Here is a 21,501-nt window from a genome sequence, read left to right on the forward strand (position 1 = left end):
TTCTATCTCTGTTACACACACATCCTCCCTCTCTTTCTCTCTCTCACACACATCCTCCCTCTCTTTCTCTCTCACACACATCCTCCCTCTCTTTCTCTCTCTCACACACATCCTTTCTATCTCTGTTACACACACATCCTCCCTCTCTTTCTCTCTCTCACACATCCTCCCTCTCTTTCTCTCTCTCACACACATCCTTTCTATCTCTGTCACACACACATCCTCCCTCTCTTTCTCTCTCTCACACACATCCTCCCTCTCTTTCTCTCTCTCACACGCATCCTTTATATCTCTGTTACACACACATCCTCCCTCTCTTTCTCTCTCTCACACGCATCCTTTCTATCTCTGTTACACACACATCCTCCCTCTCTTTCTCTCTCTCACACATCCTCCCTCTCTTTCTCTCTCTCACACACATCCTTTCTATCTCTGTCACACACACATCCTCCCTCTCTTTCTCTCTCTCACACGCATCCTTTATATCTCTGTTACACACACATCCTCCCTCTCTTTCTCTCTCTCACACGCATCCTTTATATCTCTGTTACACACACATCCTCCCTCTCTTTCTCTCTCACACACGCATCCTTTATATCTCTGTTACACACACATCCTCCCTCTCTTTCTCTCTCTCACACGCATCCTTTATATCTCTGTTACACACACATCCTCCCTCTCTTTCTCTCTCACACACATCCTCCCTCTCTTTCTCTCTCTCACACACATCCTTTATATCTCTGTTACACACACATCCTCCCTCTCTTTCTCTCTCACACACATCCTCCCTCTCTTTCTCTCTCTCACACGCATCCTTTATATCTCTGTTACACACACATCCTCCCTCTCTTTCTCTCTCTCACACATCCTCCCTCTCTTTCTCTCTCTCACACACATCCTTTCTATCTCTGTCACACACACATCCTCCCTCTCTTTCTCTCTCTCACACGCATCCTTTATATCTCTGTTACACACACATCCTCCCTCTCTTTCTCTCTCTCACACACATCCTCCCTCTCTTTCTCTCTCTCACACGCATCCTTTATATCTCTGTTACACACACATCCTCCCTCTCTTTCTCTCTCATACACATCCTCCCTCTCTTTCTCTCTCTCACACGCATCCTTTATATCTCTGTTACACACACATCCTCCCTCTCTTTCTCTCTCACACACATCCTCCCTCTCTCTCTCACACACGCATCCTTTATATCTCTGTTACACACACATCCTCTCTCGCTCTTTCTCACACACACGGGCACATCAAGGGCAGTCTCACCTCTGTGTATCAGTCTGGTTGGGCTCATTCACTCTGCTCAGAGACACACAGTACTGCTCTACAGACAAGTCAACCTGCTGCCACCGGAGGAGACAGCCTAGCAGCTCATCTGTTCAACACAGTGGATTAACTGCAATCATTTCTGTTTTACTGGAGTCGTTCCATTTTGACCAGAATTTTGATGCTGAATGTTGGAATTTTTCTCCAAAGTAGCCAACAATTTGTATTTTTTTTGTCTTTCTCTTCCTCAGTTCAGTTCCACATCGCCCATTTGTATGAGATTCAGGTAAGCCTTGTCCTTTTCCTCTTATCTCATTGAATTGTTTGTACTGTAGCTACGTGCTTTCTGTTTCAGTTAGTATTCAACAACGCTGTTCAAGAATAAGTTACACTTCCCCTAAAATATGAACTACACAACTATTCTATGCTAGCTAGCGTTTTATCAGCTAGGCTAATTGATCCGAGAGAGCCTTGTGTTGTGATCAAATGACCACGCATCATAGAAAATGGATGGGTTTCCCTCTCGGCCAGTTCTGTGTGGTTGCCATGGTAACAGGAGTCCCTATCTCTCGTATGCCCGTGTGATTCGTCTTTCACACTGCTTTGGCTTAAGCAGCAGCTCTTAATAATCGGACCATGTTGGCTGACTGACTGCAGTAGCACCACAGGAGTGCAGAGTTGTGGGTCAGTCAGTGTTCTGCTGTGTCAGTAGGACGTTGCTGCAGCAGAGTCATTACATCCAGCAGTCTGTTGGGAGTAAAATGTCTCGGTGCAGGCTAGGGACACTGCTTAATCTGTCAAATATGGCACGGCATTTGTTATTCTCACCCTCCTTTTTCCCTCTCTCTTTCTCCTTCCCTCGCTCTCGTTCTCCCGTTTTCTGCAGAAGAGATACCGGGCTGCCAAGGAGGCGTACGAGACCCTTCTGCAGACAGAGAATCTCCCAGCACAGGTGAAGGCCACTACCCTGCAGCAGCTAGGTAAGACCACACACAGCTGATGAAAGAAAGACTGGGTCTGGCACTGAATAAATTGATGGATGAGATGATGGCTAGTGATGGAAAGGTTGACCTATTGTTCTGTGTTCTCCCCTCCCCCTCTACTAGGCTGGATGCACCACACGGTGGAGCAGCTAGGAGACCGAGCCAACAAGGACAGCTATGCCATCCAGTGTCTGCAGAAATCACTGGAAGCAGACCCCAACTCGGGACAGTCCTGGTACTTCCTGGGCAGGTGCTACTCCAGTATTGGCAAGGTCCAGGATGCGTTTGTCTCCTACAGGCAGTCCATAGACAAATCAGAAGCCAGTGCAGACACGTGGTGTTCAATAGGGTACGCATTAGACCGTACGTCTTCTCTCTCTCTCGATCCATCTTTGTTTTGCTCTGCTATCACTCTCCCTCTCACCATCCCATATCTCTCCCTCCTTTGTCGTTCTGTCTGTCACCCTTTCCACTCCTCTCTTTAACCCTTTCCACCCCTTACTACTGTGTCCTCTACTCTTTTTATGTATTTAACCCTCTACCACTCACCACTCTGTCCTCTCTACCCCCCTTTTTCTATATTTAACCTCTCTACCCCTCTTTCTCTGCCTCTTTTTCAATATTCAACCCCCTCCCCACCCCCTTTTCTCCCTGTCCCCCTCTCCTCAATCATTTCCTCTCTCCATTAGTGTTCTGTACCAGCAACAGAATCAGCCCATGGATGCTCTGCAGGCGTACATCTGTGCAGTGCAGCTGGACCACGGCCACGCGGCTGCCTGGATGGACCTGGGAACGCTCTACGAGTCCTGCAGCCAGCCGCATGACGCCATAAAGTGCTACATCAACGCCATGCGCAGCAAGGCCTGCTCCAACGCCACCGCGCTCACACAACGCATCAAATGCCTGCAGGTGAGGAGAGGGGGAGAGACTCGGGAGGGAGGTGTTCAGTCCCAAATCAACCCCTAGCTCCCTACCGCTAAGATGGTTATAGGGGAGGGGATGCTCCTGAGGTCACTGACCACTGGTCGGGCGCTTTTTTTTTTCTTTTTTTTCCCCACCTGTTGGAGATCTGAAAGAATTTGGACAGGTGTCAGCAAAGTGGGAATGGTTTAATCTAGCCCTCTTGTTGACTAGGTTGAGTTACCACCATGTTTGCTCCCACCCTTTCAGAACTAAAATGGGTGTTCAGGGGCTAAGAGTTGATTGGACTGGGTGGGAGAGGTCTGAAGACCCACTTTGAATCCCACTGCTGGAGAGACCTATGATCCGAGCTACTGGGCTACTCAAACTTGACTATTCTGAACTACAGATTGTGGAAACCATTTTCTGAATGCCAGAAGGCAAATCTGTGTGTGTTCACAGTGGAACCTGGCTCCTCCAGTCCCATACATGTCTTGTCCATTTTGATGTAAAAACATAACCCCCATATTCATCTGTATGTATGAATGAGGGAACATTCTCCAGTCACCAGTAATTTGAGCATAATTCCCTGGCATTAAGACAACATGATGGTTTGTTTTAATGATTGTGTTGTGTAAATTCATTCAAAGTGCACATATGACCCCCAACTTCCCTGTTTGATTGACCACTCTACTAAAGACCATAACGGGCAAACATACCGGTATTCAATCCTCAGTAACAGATGGGGCCACTGATAGGCCAAGCTAGTAGCTAACCGGCTACGTGAGAGCGACCGTAACAAGACAATAACATTTTGATCGCAAGATCATTTTAAGTCATTAAAATGTTGTTTTCACACGTTTTCCATTCCATAGGCTCAGTTGAGTAACCCCCAGGTCACTAGTCTACAGAGTAAAAGTAAAATGCTTCCTCTTATTGATGAGGCCTGGAGTCTACCAATCCCAGCAGAGCTAACCTCCAGGCAGGGTGGCCTGAACACTGCACCGCAGGTGAGACCAGATAGACCACTCCCCCCACACCCCCACACACAACCGTCTATACACACCACCCCCACCGCCAACGGGCAGCACATCACCTGGAGCTTCTTCATGAGTCTTCCTGTGGAGTAACCGATGCCCTAGAGCAGTCATAAGAACCAATTTAACCAAGTTATGCTCACAATCTGGAAAAGTTACAGTGACTGGGAAAACCCCTGGTAAACAGTCATTCATATAGCTGAACCTGGCGTGGTTTTTAGGTGCAGCTTGTTAAGGTAGCGATCTAGTCATAGTGGCTTGAGACATGACATGCAAATGTTATGACGTGATTTGCCACAATTTCTTGTTATGACTGCTTAGGGCTTTTGTTATGACTGACAGGATCAAGGGAGGTGTTGCCCATCCCAATCCCCTCCTCCCTTCCCCAATCTCCCTGACACAGCCACAGGCCAACCTCACTACCCACTGTCTATCAGTATCTGTTATCATGGCTTCACAGCTCAAAGATCAATTTGGTTCAATTTAATTTCTCCATTCAAAAATAATACATTTTAATTGTGACATCCAGTGTATTTACACAATATAAAAATACATATTTATAAAAATACTCATGTATTTTTACCAGACTAAAAAAAACTTGCTATTCCACACTGAAACGATTGTTGAATAGCAGCAAGACGTCAGTTGATTGTCGTTGTGATTGGTGAGGTTGTGCCTCAGTAGAATAGTTCCAGGTTGACATTCTTCCTCTCATTCATCCTGAGGTTATCAGGTGCCTTGCTGCCTCTGAAACCTAGCGATGCCCCCTAGTGTTGCAGTACCATTCATTCATTTTCATTATAGACAACATTAGTTCCTGTGTGTGTGTTCGTTGAGTATAATTCTCAGCATCAGTCTATACAAACTGAAGCCGTCTTCAGATGTTTGTTTTGGGGAGGAGACGGGAGAGGGTTGTTTTCTTTCACTTGTATTCATACAAAAAACAGGTTGACATGGTTTCGGGTGTTCTGATTATGACCACTACCCATATTTTCAACAAATCCATTTTCATGTTGAATGGAGGATGACAATTCACACTTGGAGTTGTCTTTTTGAACATTTTGATGATTTAGTTTTAAGAGCTGCAACTGAAGAAGGGCTTAGCGTTGTGGTATGAGCAAGCAAAGCCTTTGTATTGCCAAGCGTCTTTGTTGGCGATGACTCTGTCAACGTGAAAGGGTTGACAGTTTGATGAGAAATTCCACTCTACCGGTCGTCTTCAGGGTATCATTGCAGATTGTTTGTAAAAAAAAAAAAAAATGCAGGGAAGAAATATGTGTTTTGAAGTCCCAACATCACCCTCCTGCTTTTGTTTTCCCTCTCTAACTGCCTATCCCTTTAATCTGTCACTTCCTCTCCATCCTTCACATTGTTACCTGCCCTTTAATTTCCCCTGCGACCCTCTTCTCTCTTCTCCTGCATCCCTCCTGTCTGCCTGTGATATGTCTCTTTCTCTCTTCTCCTGCATCCCTCCTGTCTGCCTGTGATATGTCTCTTTCTCTCTTCTCCTGCATCCCTCCTGTCTGCCTGTGATATGTCTCTTTCTCTCTTCTCCTGCATCCCTCCTGTCTGCCTGTGATCTGTCTCTTTCTCTCTTCTCCTGCATCCCTCCTGTCTGCCTGTGATCTGTCTCTTTCTCTCTTCTCCTGCATCCCTCCTGTCTGCCTGTGATCTGTCTCTTTCTCTCTTCTCCTGCATCCCTCCTGTCTGCCTGTGATCTGTCTCTTTCTCTCTTCTCCTGCATCCCTCCTGTCTGCCTGTGATCTGTCTCTTTCTCTCTTCTCCTGCATCCCTCCTGTCTGCCTGTTCTTTCTCTCTTCTCCTGCATCCCTCCTGTCTGCCTGTGATCTGTCCCTTTCTCTCTTCTCCTGCATCCCTCCTGTCTGCCTGTGATCTGTCCCTTTCTCTCTTCTCCTGCATCCCTCCTGTCTTTCTATGATCTACCCCTTCCTGTACTTTTCTCTCTTCTCCTGCATCCCTCCTGTCTGCCTGTGATCTGTCCCTTTCTCTCTTCTCCTGCATCCCTCCTGTCTGCCTGTGATCTGTCCCTTCCTGTCCCTTTCTCTCTTCTCCTGCATCCCTCCTGCCTTCTGTCCCCCCTTCCTGATCCCTGTCTGCCTGTGATCCTTCCTGCATCTCCTCCTGCATCTCTGTCCTTGGGATCTGTCTACTCCCTTCCTGTCCCTTTCTCCTGCATCCCTCCTGCATCTACCCCTCCCTGTCTGCCTGGGATCTCTCCTGCATCCCTCCTGTCTGCCTGGGATCTGTCTCTTCTCCTGCATCCCTCCCTCCTGTCTGCCTGTGATCTGTCCCTTCCTGTCCCTTTCTCTCTTCTCCTGCATCCCTCCTGTCCTTCTATGATATACCCCTTCCTGTACTTTTCTCTCTTCTCCTGCATCCCTCCTGTCCTTCTATGATCTTCCCCTTCCTGTACTTTTCTCTCTTCTCCTGCATCCCTCCTGTCTGCCTGTGATCTGCATCCCTCCCTTCCTGTCCCTTTCTCTCTTCTCCTGCATCCCTCCTGTCTGCCTGGGATCTGTCTCTTTCTCTCTTCTCCTGCATCCCTCCTGTCTGCCTGTGATCTGTCTCTTTCCCTTCTCCTGTGCCTGTGATCCTTTCTCTCTTCTCCTGCATCCCTCCTGTCTTTCTGCCTGTGATCTGTCTCTTTCTCTCTTCTCCTGCATCCCCCTGTCTGCCTGTGATCTGTCCCTTTCTCTCTTCTCCTGCATCCCTCCTGTCCTGTGATCTGTCTCTTTCTCTCTTCTCTGCATCCCTCCTGATCTGCATCCCTCCCTGCCTGTGATCTGTCTCTTTCTCTCTTCTCCTGCATCCCTCCTGTCTGCCTGTGATCTGTCCCTTTCTCTCTTCTCCTGCATCCCTCCTGTCTGCCTGTCCCTCTTCTCCTGCATCCCTCCTGTCTGCCTGACTGTCCCTCTCTTTTTCTCTCCTTCTCCCTTCTTCCTGTCCCTTTCTCTCTTCTCCTGCATCCCTCCCTCTGGGATCTGTCTTTCTGTCTGCCTGTGATCTGTCCCTTCCTGTCCCTTTCTCTCTTTTGCATCCCTCCTGTCCTCACTACCCCTTCCTGTACTTTTCTCTCTTCTCCTGCACCTTCTATCATCCCTCCTGTCTGCCTGATCTGTCCCTTTCTCTCTTCTCCTGCAATCTAACCTTTTCTTCACTGCCCTCCCTTGTCCTTCTATGATCTACCCCTTCCTGTACCTTTCTCTCTTCTCCTGCATCCCTCCTGTCTGCCTGGGATCTGTCCCTTTCTCTCTTCTCCTGCATCCCTCCTGTCTGCCTGGGATCTGTCCCTTTCTCTCTTCTCCTGCATCCCTCCTGTCTTTCTGTGATCTACCCCTTCCTGTCCCTTTCTCTCTTCTCCTGCATCCCTCCTGTCCTTCTATGATCTACCCCTTCCTGTCCCTTTCTCTCTTCTCCTGCATCCCTCCTGTCCTTCTGTGATCTACCCCTTCCTGTCCCTTTCTCTCTTCCCCTGCATCCCTCCTGTCTTTCTGTGCACTTTACCTCACTGCTTTACCTTCTATCATGTTTTCAACACACTTCACTGCCCTCCCTTGCAACCCCTTCACTCTCCCTCCTCCTTCTCCTTCCCTCCCTCTCTGTAGGCATGTAAGCCCCAGCACAGCTCGGAGGAAGGGGGATCGGGCCAGGCTCTGCCCCCACACGTGGGCCCTATGGGCCAGGGGGAGGACCAGTCCAGCCCTGCCAAGAGGAGGAGGGCCTCCAGCCCAGCCAAGGTATATTACACTATATTCAGATGGAGGTCTGATGTGTTTTTGTAGAACAGACATCAGGTAGCATAGGAAATCGTGTGAGCAGTATGTTACAATACCACTTGCATCCATTTCAACATTTTAGGTTGGCTGAAGATGAGGAATCTCTCACTCCTAACTCTCAAACTCTTTTTGCAGAGCCAGCCAGATTCCTGGGCTAGTAACTCGGCACAGCAGCCTGTCCCCAACTGGTACCTGTCACCACAGAAACGACAGGTAAACACACACTTTACACACCCTGCATCCCCCTGCTGATTCCGACTCTACACATACACACACTAATCTGTACATCCTCTGTGCTCCCAGCTCCTGGACCAGTTGAGGAGTAACCGGGCCAGTCTGAAGCCCCTACAGCTGCAGATGCTGGAGCAGCTGGAGGCACAACTCAACCTAATGCAGCAGCACCAGCAGCAGGTACACACACACACACTTATTACCCCCAGATGTTTACCTGATGGCCTGCAAGCAGTATACTGTATGTCCCTTCTAATTATTCTAATGTAGAGTAATATATTGACTAACTCATATTAATCCACTGAAAGTGCTGTTGTTAATTAGACTAAACCCTGATGTTGTGATTATGTTGTTCTACAGATGAGACAGAATGCATCTGGACAGCTGCGTCCCTCCCTCCCCAACGGCCCCTCAGCTACCAACTCTCTTCCCCCTCCTCACTCTAGCCTGCCCCTCTCCCGGCCCCACCTGGCCCCTCAGGGCTCGTTGCGGCCCCCCTGCCCCCCTCAACCACTGGCCAACGGGCCTCTGGCAGGCGGGACACCACACGGACACTCTGACACACTTTCTGTGGGCAATAATAATAATGATGATAATGACCCGGTGGCGGCCACAGGACCCAACGGAGACGTGCCTTACCTGCAGCCCGGCGCACTACTACCTCACACCTGCACAAGCACCCAATCACAGGACACAGCGCGCCGGGCCCTGCACCTAAACTCCACTCAGGTAGGACTCTACCTGTTCACTCTATTCAGGTCTATGTGAAGCTCATATAGGCTCTGAGTGAACTGCTATTCTTTTCTGTGCTAATTCTTGCTTAGTTATCTCAGATGTTCCTTAGTGAGGAGAGAACCAGACCTACTAAATGTTCTTTAGCTATAGTCCTTATTCTGATCTAACAGTGGGGTTCCTTCCTGCTCCCCTTTCTCTACAGGGGCTTCAGAAGGGTTCCGCTCCACATTGGGCGGGTCCTAATGGGGATGGGTCTCTCTCCTCCTCTGGGGGGTCAACCCACCCCCTCTCACACCCACAGACGCCCCACAATCAGGTTGGACATTCCGCCGCCCCGTCGCCGCGGCAACAGGCTCTCAACCACCTCCCGTCACCCCCTTCTCCCCATCACTCTGCTACCTCAGGTGGAGCACCCGGCACCCCTGCTACCAAAGAGAGCACGCCCCTCGGCAATGGCCCCGCAGCCACGGCAACAAAGGGACCTGGGGAGACGACAACGGCCAATAGCACTGCCGCGGCGGAAAGCTTATCCAATCACGTACAGTCGGCGGCGGGAGACGGCGGGACGAGCAACCGGTCCCCTCACCACAGCTCAGACAATCCTAAGGGGGGCGACCCCACCACCTCCGCCCCCCACAAGAAGATCAACAACATCCACCCGGCCGTCTCCTCGGCCGCTTCCTCCCCCATCTCTGCAATGTCCACCGCAACCCCCTCGCCCAAATCCACCGAGCCCGGCCAGTCGATGGGCCCGCACGGCCTCAACAGCCCCTCCACCACCACCACCGCAGCATTATCATCAGCCGGACCAACCACCGTCGTCAATGGCAACGGCAAGAGGGGCATCTCCGAGGACTCCCAGAGCCCGTTGAAGGCGGACCCCCCTGCCACGTGTCGCAGACCCACGCCACCCCATGCCCGCACCCCCCCATCATCCTCTTCCTCCGTGTCCATCTACCCCTCCTCCACTGACGTGCTCAAGGCCTGCAGGTTAGACTGGGGGGACCCTGTACCAGTTCTTATTGGGCTGTAGGAAATTTGATGGTCTCACTCTTTTGGGAAGAGTATTGCATTGTAGTATTGCGTTTGTTGGTAGAGGGAACTGTCAGAGCAGAGATTATACTGTAAAACCAAGAGGCTAATCTTGTTTGTACCTTTTTCTCTCTTTGTCTGTCTCTCTCCTTTCCCTGTTTTTCTCTCTTTCAGAAACCTGGGGAAGAACGGTTTGTCTAGCAGCAGTATACTGCTGGATAAGTGTCCCCCTCCTCGCCTGCCCCCTCCTCCCTCCCCAGTCCTGCCCAAGGACAAACTCAACCCCCCCACACCAAGCATCTATGTGAGTATGGAAGAAAGACTTCTCGTCATAGTATAATAATAATGAAAGGGGAATGTTTTAGTCAATGTGATTCTGATGCGAATCTTGCAAATGTATATACACTCAACATTCAAAGGTGGTGTTTTGAAGACGTGAAATATATATTTTCAATTGAAATAATATTGAATGTCCCTTAAAAAAAATGTTATTGTGTATTTGATCCCCAGCTGGAGAATAAGAGGGATGCCTTCTTTCCTCCGCTGCACCAGTTCTGCACAAACCCCTCCAACCCTGTCACCGTCATCAGAGGGCTGGCCGGGGCGCTCAAACTGGGTGAGTCTACCATTTCTACTGCCACCTGCTGGTTAGGACTGTCATTACAATACCCGATTTTGCCTTTTCTCATTTGGGCAAAAGTCCTTCCACCACCCTCTCTCCTCAGTGACCTTGAAACCGAAAAGTGTTGGAGGAGATGTTAATTTGTTAGTAGGTGAACGGATGAGTCCAGCAACCTCAATAGCCATCTTTCATCAACTGCTGCTCCCGAGTGGCGCAGCAGTCTAAGGCACTGCTTCTCAGTGCTAGAGGCGTCACTACAGAACCTGGTTCGATTCCAGACTGATCACGACCGGCTGTGATTGGGATTCCCGTAGGGCCCAGCGGGTTAGGGTTTAGCTGGGGTAGGCCATTATTGTAAATACAAATTTGTTCTTAACTGACTTGCCTAGTAAAAATAAAACAAGTAAATGGTTATGAGTATCCTACGTGATTCCATCGAAGAGCTTTAAAACCCCCCCCTTTCTTTGCCGCCTCTCCTCAATTATCTTTGACCCATTTCAAATATAGGCAAGAGAGGATGCAGGAGTTGAACCAATTCAATTGAGAAATACCCCATGAAGAAGTCCTTGGTGCCAACCATTAACTTTGATGTTGCACTTATGCAAGCCCCAATGCAGCTTGAGCATTAGCAGGTTTCCAGGCCCTTTATTTGAGTGAGTGCCCGCTTCTACCCCTTGTTCACTCTTTCTCTTGCTATCTTTTTCATAACCATCTCCTACCTCTTTCCCCCTCTCTCAGACCTGGGTCTGTTCTCTACTAAGACCCTAGTGGAGGCTAACCCAGACCATCTGGTTGAGTGTCGTACCCAGCTGTCTCAGCCCGCTGACGAGAACTGGGACCTGAGTGGTACCAAGAAGATGTGGCGCTGCGAGAGCGGTAGAGCTCACACCACCATCGCCAAATATGCCCAGTACCAGGCTGCCTCCTTCCAGGAGTCACTACGGGTTAGTAGAGGGAGATGCATGCATACATACATACACACACACACACACACACACATCCACCCAGGGTTTCGGTTAGGAAAATGTGGCGCTGGAGAACGTGAATGGAAAGATTTTAAATTTACCGGATCCATATGCATTTGGTGCGTAGTCCAGTAAGGCATCCACCCACGGTTCTCAGAATGACAGAAATCACATGTAGATTATGGTAATGCAGCTTAACAGAACAGGCAACTCCTGTAATGAAGCAGACAATAAAGCATAATTCTCAAACATTTGCCAAAATCCAATTTGTTGGGAAACACAGGTCACCTGGTAGCAGTTGGGAAACACAGGTCACCTGGTAGCAGTTTGGAAACACAGGTCACCTGGTAGCAGTTGGGAAACACAGGTCACCTGGTAGCAGTTTGGAAACACAGGTCACCTGGTAGTAGTTGGGAAACACAGGTCACCTGGTAGCAGTTGGGAAACACAGGTCACCTGGTAGCAGTTGGGAAACACAGGTCACCTGGTAGCAGTTGGGAAACACAGGTCACCTGGTAGCAGTTGGGAAACACAGGTCACCTGGTAGCAGTTGGGAAACACAGGTCACCTGGTAGTAGTTGGGAAACACAGGTCACCTGGTAGCAGTTGGGAAACACAGGTCACCTGGTAGCAGTTGGGAAACACAGGTCACCTGGTAGCAGTTGGGAAACACAGGTCACCTGGAACACAGGTCACCTGGTAGCAGTTGGGAAACACAGGTCACCTGGTAGCAGTTGGGAAACACAGGTCACCTGGTAGCAGTTGGGAAACACAGGTCACCTGGTAGTTGGGAACACAGGTCACCTGGTAGCATGGTCACCTGGTAGTAGTTGGGAAACACAGGTCACCTGGTAATGGGAAACACAGGTCACCTGGTAGCAGTTGGGAAACACAGGTCACCTGGTAGTACTTGGGAAACACAGGTCACTGTAGCACAGGGGAAACACAGGTCACCTGGTAGCAGTTGGGAAACACAGGTCACCTGGTAGCAGTTGGGAAACACAGGTCACCTGGTAGTAGTTGGGACACACAGGTCACCTGGTAGCAGTTGGGAAACACAGGTCACCTGGTAGCAGTTGGGAAACACAGGTCACCAGGTAGAAGTTGGGAAACACAGGTCACCAGGTAGAAGTTGGGAAACACAGGTCACCAGGTAGAAGTTGGGAAACACAGGTCACCAGGTAGAAGTTGGGAAACACAGGTCACCTGGTAGAAGTTGGGAAACACAGGTCACCTGGTAGAAGTTGGGAAACACAGGTCACCTGGTAGCAGTTGGGAAACACAGGTCACCTGGTAGCAGTTGGGAAACACAGGTCACCTGGTAGCAGTTGGGAAACACAGGTCACCAGGTAGGTTCCTATGCCTACGTCTCTGTTAGAAACTTAGAAAGAGGGGAAGAGGCCGTAATGGGTTGGGCAACTTGGCTTCGTGGCAAAGAGCCTCTGAGTTGTGGGCATAGTGGTTCCAATAGGGAAATACATGTAATAAAATGTCTGTAATCATTCAAAATACTTCACCAGAAAGCAGACTTGGAAAAAGGGATCATCTCAAATATTATTATTATTTTTTTTGCCCCTTTTTTCTCCCCAATAATGGTGTGTTGCTACTATCTTGTCTCAGTATCGGGATTTTAAATGTTTAGACAACCGTGCACCTGGCAAGAAGGGCAATGCGACAGAGTCGCTGGTGTGTGGCGAAGGTAACCCGGACGCTAGTTGTGCCGCCCACAGCTCCCCAGAATGACTCAGCTGTTTCCTGCGCTGCAGTACAATCTTAGCATTCATTGTTTCATTGTGTGAATGTTTTTCTTTTTGATCAACGGTCAATGAGCCCCATTATGAATACAGTATCCAATAAGTCAAAAGTTGGCGAAGGCAGGTGAGTCGCTCCCTACTCATTCAGCAGGGTGAATGTTTTTTTTAATTTGACAGTTTTTGACATTGTAGAATAGTAGTGAAGACATCAAAACTATGAAATAACACACATGGATTCATGTAGTAACCAAAAAAGTGTTAAACTAATTAAAATCTATTTGAGATTCTTCTAAGTAACCATCATTTGCCTTGATGACAGCAGTGCACAGTCTTGGTATTCCCTGCAGTGATATTCCATCACCAGTAGTAAATGTACCGTTAATCCCTGTCATGCGATAACATTGTTTTATGGTATTGCGTGTATTAGAGCTGGGTGATATCCTGATAACAATACATGTCACGATATAGCACATCTTCTGTAAATTCAATTTAGAAATAGTTTTTGTTGGGTCTCATCCGTAGACTCTCTCCGTACTGTTTCACATGATTCTTGTGTAGGGGGTAAGAGGTTAGCGGTGTTTGAGCCTGTTGTCGGGACTGGCCTGTTTCACATGATTCTTGCGTAGGGGGTAAGAGGTTAGCGGTGTTTGAGCCTGTTGTCGGGACTGGCCTGTTTCACATGATTCTTTCATAGGGGGTAAGAGGTTAGCGGTGTTTGAGCCTGTTGTCGGGACTGGCCTGTTTCACATGATTCTTGCGTAGGGGGTAAGAGGTTAGCGGTGTTTGAGCCTGTTGTCGGGACTGGCCTGTTTCACATGATTCTTGCGACTGGCCTGGGGGTAAGAGGTTAGCGGTGTTTGAGCCTGTTGTCGGGACTGGCCTGTTTGGTGTTTGAGCCTGTTGTCGGGACTGGCCATGATTCTTCGTAGGGGGTAAGAGGTTAGCGGTGTTTGAGCCTGTTGTCGGGACTGGCCTGTTTCACATGATTCTTGCGTAGGGGGTAAGAGGTTAGCGGTGTTTGAGCCTGTTGTCGGGACTGGCCTGTTTCACATGATTCTTGCGTAGGGGGTAAGAGGTTAGCGGTGTTTGAGCCTGTTGTCGGGACTGGCCTGTTTCACATGATTCTTGCGTAGGGGTAAGAGGTTAGCGGTGTTTGAGCCTGTTGTCGGGACTGGCCTGTTTCACATGATTCTTGCGTAGGGGTAAGAGGTTAGCGGTGTTTGAGCCTGTTGTCGGGACTGGCCTGTTTCACATGATTCTTGCGTAGGGGGTAAGAGGTTAGCGGTGTTTGAGCCTGTTGTCGGGACTGGCCTGTTTCACATGATTCTTGCGTAGGGGGTAAGAGGTTAGCGGTGTTTGAGCCTGTTGTCGGGACTGGCCTGTTTCACATGATTCTTTCATAGGGGGTAAGAGGTTAGTGGTGTTTGAGCCTGTTGTCGGGACTGGCCTGTTTCACATGATTCTTTCATAGGGGGTAAGAGGTTAGCGGTGTTTGAGCCTGTTGTCGGGACTGGCCTGTTTCACATGATTCTTTCGTAGGGGGTAAGAGGTTAGTGGTGTTTGAGCCTGTTGTCGGGACTGGCCTGTTTCACATGATTCTTTCATAGGGGGTAAGAGGTTAGTGGTGTTTGAGCCTGTTGTCGGGACTGGCCTGTTTCACATGAGTGTAGGGGTGTTAGCGGTGTTTGAGCCTGTTGTCGGGACTGGCCTGTTTCACATGATTCTTGCGTAGGGGGTAAGAGGTTAGCGGTGTTTGAGCCTGTTGTCGGGACTGGCCTGTTTCACATGATTCTTGCGTAGGGGTAAGAGGTTAGCGGTGTTTGAGCCTGTTGTCGGGACTGGCCTGTTTCACATGATTCTTGCGTAGGGGTAAGAGGTTAGCGGTGTTTGAGCCTGTTGTCGGGACTGGCCTGTTTCACATGATTCTTTCATAGGGGTAAGAGGTTAGCGGTGTTTGAGCCTGTTTCGGGACCGGCCTGTTTCACATTCGTAGGGGTAGAGGGTTAGCGGTGGAGCCTGTTGTCGGGACTGGCCTGTTTCACATGATTCTTTCATAGGGGTAAGAGGTTAGCGGTGTTTGAGCCTGTTGTCGGGACTGGCCTGTTTCATGATTCATGATTCTTTCGTAGGGGGTAAGAGGTTAGTGGTGTTTGAGCCTGTTGTCGGGACTGGCCTGTTTCACATGATTCTTGCGTAGGGGGTAAGAGGTTAGCGGTGTTTGAGCCTGTTGTCGGGACTGGCCTGTTTCACATGATTCTTGCGTAGGGGTAAGAGGTTAGCGGTGTTTGAGCCTGTTGTCGGGACTGGCCTGTTTCACATGATTCTTGCGTAGGGGGTAAGAGGTTAGCGGTGTTTGAGCCTGTTGTCGGGACTGGCCTGTTTCACATGATTCTTCGTAGGGGGTAAGAGGTTAGCGGTGTTTGAGCCTGTTGTCGGGACTGGCCTGTTTCACATGATTCTTGCGTAGGGGGTAAGAGGTTAGCGGTGTTTGAGCCTGTTGTCGGGACTGGCCTGTTTCACATGATTCTTTCATAGGGGTAAGAGGTTAGCGGTGTTTGAGCCTGTTGTCGGGACTGGCCTGTTTCACATGATTCTTGCGTAGGGGTAAGAGGTTAGCGGTGTTTGAGCCTGTTGTCGGGACCGGCCTGTTTCACATGATTCTTGCGTAGGGGTAAGAGGTTAGCGGTGTTTGAGCCTGTTGTCGGGACTGGCCTGTTTCACATGATTCTTGCGTAGGGGGTAAGAGGTTAGCGGTGTTTGAGCCTGTTGTCGGGACTGGCCTGTTTCACATGATTCTTGCGTAGGGGTAAGAGGTTAGCGGTGTTTGAGCCTGTTGTCGGGACCGGCCTGTTTCACATGATTCTTGCGTAGGGGGTAAGAGGTTAGCGGTGTTTGAGCCTGTTGTCGGGACCGGCCTGTTTCACATGATTCTTGTGTAGGTGGGGGGTAAGAGCCTGTTTTATTCTTGCGTAGGGGTGTTTGAGCCTGTTGTCGGGACCGGCCTGTTTCACATGATTCTTGTGTAGGGGGTAAGAGCTTAGCGGTGTTTGAGCCTGTTGTCGGGACCGGCCTGCGGCATATTTTGCGTTGTACAGTTTTCTGGTCCGTGTCAGACTTTTCATACCCAAACCACGTCCATGTGACCAACGTTGACCCTCTTAGGTACGAGCTCCCTGTCTCTGCTCTGTGTCACGTTCACTCTCTTCCATGTTTGTGTTGCAAATTTCCTTCCACACCGACGCAAAGCATCGTCCATTTGACAAAAAATATTGCCGTAAAGAGTGATTTGCGATAAAACAAACTAAATGATAGAGCACAATATGAAACGATAGACGTTTTTCTATTGTCACTCGATATATATCGTCATGTAGCCCAGCCCTAGCTTGTATTAATGAGTCATTTACCATTCTCAAGAGTGGGAACGTTGTTTGCAGAGTTCACAACCTGTTACACTTGTGGGAAATTAGTTTTGGTTTATTTTGTAACCAATTATGAGATTTGTAAATATTTTTAATTCTGTTTTGTTTGGAGTCCTCCATGTGAGCATGTCTGGTTTCTCTGTCCTGATAATGTTGAGGGAGTGCTCGCCTGAGGATGCATAACGTACCTGTCCTGCTGCCGTTCTTTTAACATCCACTGTGAATGATAATATATTAAAACTATACTGTGGTTCCTTGCAGTAAGCGATTTTGATCAATCTTTCCGTCAATCTCCCCCTTGATAATCACCAATCGGTGTGAAAGAGCAATGAAAGTTATAGCCTACTGTTATATTGGCCTATAGGCTGAGTTCCATGCAGTCATTTCTTTAGCTACCAATGGATCACAGGGTGTAAGTGTCCATATGGCAGGCTGGTGATCTCGCCTTAGTTGACTTCACTTTTAGATTTGTATCATTTGAATTCTGATTTTTGATTAACCACGTGACAATGGTTTTGAGAAACAACTTTATTATTGAAATGAAAATAAACAACCAGCTGAGGAAATCTCACTCACAATAGTCTCTGTGTGCATGTGATAGCCATCGTGTATCTTATTTATCCAACAACTAACAAAAATAAACACTACAATTTAATTCCACTACATTATTCAAATAATCTACAGACTGATAAGCATGACGGTAAAAATGTATTTCCATCAAAATAAATGGCAATCTTTTGTAATAGGATTTATTTTGGCCGGCAACTGTTTTATTTATCGGCTTTTCTTTTTTGGGGGGTGGGGGGGGGGTGGCAATATCCGGCTAACAGAAACCCTGACACACACAGACCTGTTTCCCAATGCTCGGTGTCTTTTTGAATGGGATCCTCTTTACTCTCAGGAGGAGAATGAGAAGAAGGCGTTGAAGGAGCCCTCAGACGCTGAGCCAGCATCAGCAGAGAGGTGAGCAACACACACCTGTCAGGATTTCTCACTGATATATTCACAACCTTTCAACCTTTTCTAATCATAATCTCTTCCTGCTGTGTTCAGTGTGGCACGCAAAAGGAGGGGTCCCCTAAAGCACATCAAATTTGGGACCAACATCGACGTGTCAGACGAAAGAAAGTACGTGCTTGTGTGGTCAGACATGGCATTGGTCACACGTTGCAAAGTTCTGCTAAACTCCATTGCCGCCTCTGAACACATCCCCTTTCTCCTCGTCCCCCAGGTGGAAGCTACAGCTGCAGGAGCTGAGTAAGCTGCCTGCGTTCGCCAGGGTGGTGTCTGCTGGCAATCTGCTCAGCCACGTAGGACACACCATCCTGGGCATGAACACTGTCCAGCTCTACATGAAGGTCCCCGGCAGCAGGATACCAGGTAGATGCACACACACACTGTACATATTAGGCAAGGGCACGGTACAGCGATACAATTTTATAGGACAAGCTGTTGCAGTTTCTAGTGCTTTTTTATATGGATACTTATGAGTTACAAAGGCTGTTAAAGATGCACTTTGCAGAAATCCCTCTACAATTTCCTGGTTGAAATTCTAATAGTTTGCCTAAATCACTTTGTGCCAAGACAAGCAAGTACAGTGTAGAGAATCATTCAACCTCTGTGAAATATATTTTCCATAACCAAGCATATTGTATTTTCAGCTGTTTTAAAGCTGGTGTACAAAACCGAAAGTAAGAGGCAAAAACTCAAGTTAAGAATGGGAAGCATGGAAATTTCTCACAGATCTAGCGTGTTCTAGACTTGCCTTCAATGAGAATGACCGATCTATAAATAACATTTCTATGTGTTGTTGTTTTTTTTGGTGGGGGGGGGTCGCCCAAAAAATGACAATACAGTTCTAACTTTCTTTATCTCTGTGGTCCAGGTCATCAGGAACACAATAACTTCTGCTCTGTCAACATCAACATCGGCCCTGGGGACTGTGAGTGGTTTGCTGTGCCAGAACCCTACTGGGGAGTGATGAGCAACTTCTGTGAAAAGTAAGGACCTAACAACCATAGAGGCTAGTGATAATACATTATACAATCGTGATGTTGTCAGTGAATGAGAAATGGGGGGGTGAGGGGTGGTCTGCGAGAACAGCAGAGAAAAGGATAAATGTACAAAAGATGGAACGACATCAGATGGGGTGTCAAGGTGAGGGTCGGCTTCTTTTGTGGCTCGCTTTGAACACGAAGAGCAAACTGTCTGAATGAAAAGGGAGTGATTCAGGGAGATATTGAGTGAAAGGAAGGAAAGGAGCTGAATTGAATCCAGGAATAAGGGCATTAATGAAACAATCACAATCCACAACAAAACTATTCTGATTTTAAATACAGACGAAGGAATGGCCCAGAAGACAGAAAAGACTGAAATTAGATGGTCTTTAATACGAGCCCTAATTCCACATCTCTTACAGAAATTAGAAAATACTGAAAAGAAATACCCCCCTCGCTCTTTTACTCCCCCTCGCTCTTTCCTCCTCCTCGCTCTTTCCTCCCCTCGCTCTTTCCTCCCCTCGCTCTTTCCTCCCCTCGCTCTTTCCTCCCCTCGCTCTTTCCTCCCCTCGCTCTTTCCTCCCCTCGCTCTTTCCTCCCCTCGCTCTTTCCTCCCCTCGCTCTTTCCTCCCCCTCGCTCTTTCCTCCCCCTCGCTCTTTCCTCCCCCTCGCTCTTTCCTCCCCCTCGCTCTTTCCTCCCCTCGCTCTTTCCTCCCCCTCGCTCTTTTACTCCCCCTCGCTCTTTTACTCCCCTCGCTCTTTTACTCCCCTCCCCTGCTCTTTCCCCCCTCGCTCTTTCCTCCCCTCGCTCTTTTACTCCCCTCGCTCTTTTACTCCCCTCGCTCTTTTACTCCCCCTCGCTCTTTTCCTCCCCTCGCTCTTTCCTCCCCTCGCTCTTTCCTCCCCTCGCTCTTTCCTCCCCTCGCTCTTTCCTCCCCTCGCTCTTTCCTCCCCTCGCTCTTTCCTCCCCTCGCTCTTTTACTCCCCCTCGCTCTTTCCTCCCCTCGCTCTTTCCTCCCCTCGCTCTTTTACTCCCCCTCGCTCTTTCCTCCCCTCGCTCTTTCCTCCCCTCGCTCTTTCCTCCCCTCTTTCCTCCCCTCCTCTTTCCTCGCTCTTTACTCCCCCTCGCTCTTTTACTCCCCCTCGCTCTTTTACTCCCCCTCGCTCTTTTACTCCCACTCGCTCTTTTACTCCCACTCGCTCTTTTACTCCCCTCGCTCTTTTCCTCCCCTCGCTCTTTCCTCCCCTCGCTCTTTCCTCCCCCTCGCTCTTTACCTCCCCCTCGCTCTTTACTCCCCCTCGCTCTTTTACTCCCCCTCGCTCTTTTACTCCCCCTCGCTCTTTTACTCCCCCTCGCTCTTTTACTCCCCCTCGCTCTTTTCCTCCCCCTCGCTCTTTTACTCCCACTCACTCTTTTACTTCCACTCACTCTTTTACTCCCCCTCGCTCTCCATCAGAAACAACATCAACTTCCTGATGGGTTCGTGGTGGCCCAACCTGGAGGACCTGTATGAGGCAGATGTGCCTGTCTACCGGTTCATCCAGCGGCCAGGAGACCTGGTGTGGCTCAACACGGGCACCGTCCACTGGGTCCAGGCCATCGGCTGGTGCAACAACATTGCCTGGAACGTAGGACCCCTCAGTGGTAAGCCTCTGATGCAGCTTTTGCTTGCTCCTTCAGTTACTGTAAAAACACTTAGTAATTTAAAAAAGACATGTATTTATGAATACAATTTAATACATGGATATTATCTCTTAAAGTGATAGTTGACTCCAGAATCAGTTTGTCAGCTGTTTCTAGACCTGTAAAGTGTTGTAATTAATTTCACAACATCCACAGCCCACCAGTACAAGCTGGCCGTGGAGCGTTACGAGTGGAACAAGCTCCAGAGCGTCAAGTCCCATGTCCCCATGGTGCACCTCTCCTGGAACATGGCCCGCAACATCAAGGTGTCCGACCACAAGCTCTTCCAGATGATCAAGTACGTCACAGTTTTTTACAGTTTAGTTTCACCCTGTGAGCATCTCTCCTGCCACGTGTTACAACTGTGTGTGTCCAGTCTGTCATGATGGGTGGAGAGTGACACAGGGATGTAAACTAGTTTCCTCTCAGTGAAATACGCCAAAATAGGTGACCTACGTGATTCGTGTAGATCTGATGAGAGGGGGGTGTGCTTTGGATCACTACTGGCTGTATCCAAGGCTCAGCCAATCATTCACATAACAACAGAATGCAGCGCAGCACGCGACTGAAGAGAGTAGAGACGATAAATTTGCTAGTTAGAGAATCAGCGCATGTTCTGGAAAGACAGCAGTAGGGTGCAAAGGCAGTTTGCCAGTTACAGTAGTGCATCCCTGAACCATAACGAAGAGGTAGGTGAGAGGTTTGACCACTGAGACTGGGTGAGAAGGTGAGGAAGCGTACTTAATGAGCTGCAACCGAAAAACAACTGGCGTTTGAAAAGTTTTTGAGGTGAGGGAGAAAGTGGGGTGGATCAAGAATTGTAAGCATTATTAAATATCTTGCTGTGGTAGCTGGATCGAATTCTCCGTTAGCTAGCCAGAAAAATGTCGAGCAACATTAGCCAACTTAACTGATTAAATAATTGAGTGTTTTGAAAATTTGCTGCCTAATGAAGTCCGATAGCCAGCTAGATAACGTTACATCAGATGCGCTAACGTTAGTAACCTAACCAATTCGCTATAGTATTAACTGGTATATGACTCCTTGCAGTGGATAAAAATAGGTAT

The 21,501-nt window shown here is 48.7% G+C and overlaps 1 protein-coding gene and 1 long non-coding RNA gene across 4 annotated transcripts in view; both read left to right on the top strand.

Moving 5' to 3' along the window:
- LOC118377574 (lysine-specific demethylase 6A-like) overlaps positions 1-21,501 on the top strand; it is a 60,789-nt gene that overhangs the window by 33,469 nt on the left and 5,819 nt on the right. The window contains exons 8-26 of the mRNA XM_052513968.1: positions 1,530-1,564; positions 2,165-2,258; positions 2,385-2,610; positions 2,951-3,170; positions 4,037-4,171; positions 7,825-7,956; positions 8,131-8,208; positions 8,299-8,406; positions 8,587-8,955; positions 9,164-9,951; positions 10,168-10,297; positions 10,504-10,609; positions 11,354-11,559; positions 17,655-17,716; positions 17,807-17,881; positions 17,985-18,133; positions 18,639-18,753; positions 20,208-20,395; positions 20,591-20,732. Of these exons, the coding sequence (XP_052369928.1) occupies positions 1,530-1,564; positions 2,165-2,258; positions 2,385-2,610; positions 2,951-3,170; positions 4,037-4,171; positions 7,825-7,956; positions 8,131-8,208; positions 8,299-8,406; positions 8,587-8,955; positions 9,164-9,951; positions 10,168-10,297; positions 10,504-10,609; positions 11,354-11,559; positions 17,655-17,716; positions 17,807-17,881; positions 17,985-18,133; positions 18,639-18,753; positions 20,208-20,395; positions 20,591-20,732 (3,358 nt within the window). The remainder of the gene's footprint in view (positions 1-1,529; positions 1,565-2,164; positions 2,259-2,384; positions 2,611-2,950; positions 3,171-4,036; positions 4,172-7,824; positions 7,957-8,130; positions 8,209-8,298; positions 8,407-8,586; positions 8,956-9,163; positions 9,952-10,167; positions 10,298-10,503; positions 10,610-11,353; positions 11,560-17,654; positions 17,717-17,806; positions 17,882-17,984; positions 18,134-18,638; positions 18,754-20,207; positions 20,396-20,590; positions 20,733-21,501) is intronic.
- LOC127927494 (uncharacterized) lies at positions 13,542-16,249 on the top strand. Of its 3 annotated transcripts, none has more exons than XR_008127792.1 (4): positions 13,542-14,106; positions 14,274-14,409; positions 14,544-14,815; positions 16,148-16,249. It is a non-coding gene; the product is annotated as an uncharacterized LOC127927494 (long non-coding RNA). The 3 variants fall into 3 exon arrangements; XR_008127791.1 differs by lacking the exon at positions 16,148-16,249 and adding an exon at positions 15,211-15,272 and having other exon boundaries at positions 14,544-14,951; XR_008127790.1 differs by lacking the exon at positions 16,148-16,249 and adding an exon at positions 15,211-15,269 and having other exon boundaries at positions 14,544-14,883.

This window comes from Oncorhynchus keta, unplaced genomic scaffold (assembly GCF_023373465.1).
Source record: "Oncorhynchus keta strain PuntledgeMale-10-30-2019 unplaced genomic scaffold, Oket_V2 Un_scaffold_14384_pilon_pilon, whole genome shotgun sequence".
Taxonomy (NCBI): domain Eukaryota; kingdom Metazoa; phylum Chordata; class Actinopteri; order Salmoniformes; family Salmonidae; genus Oncorhynchus; species Oncorhynchus keta.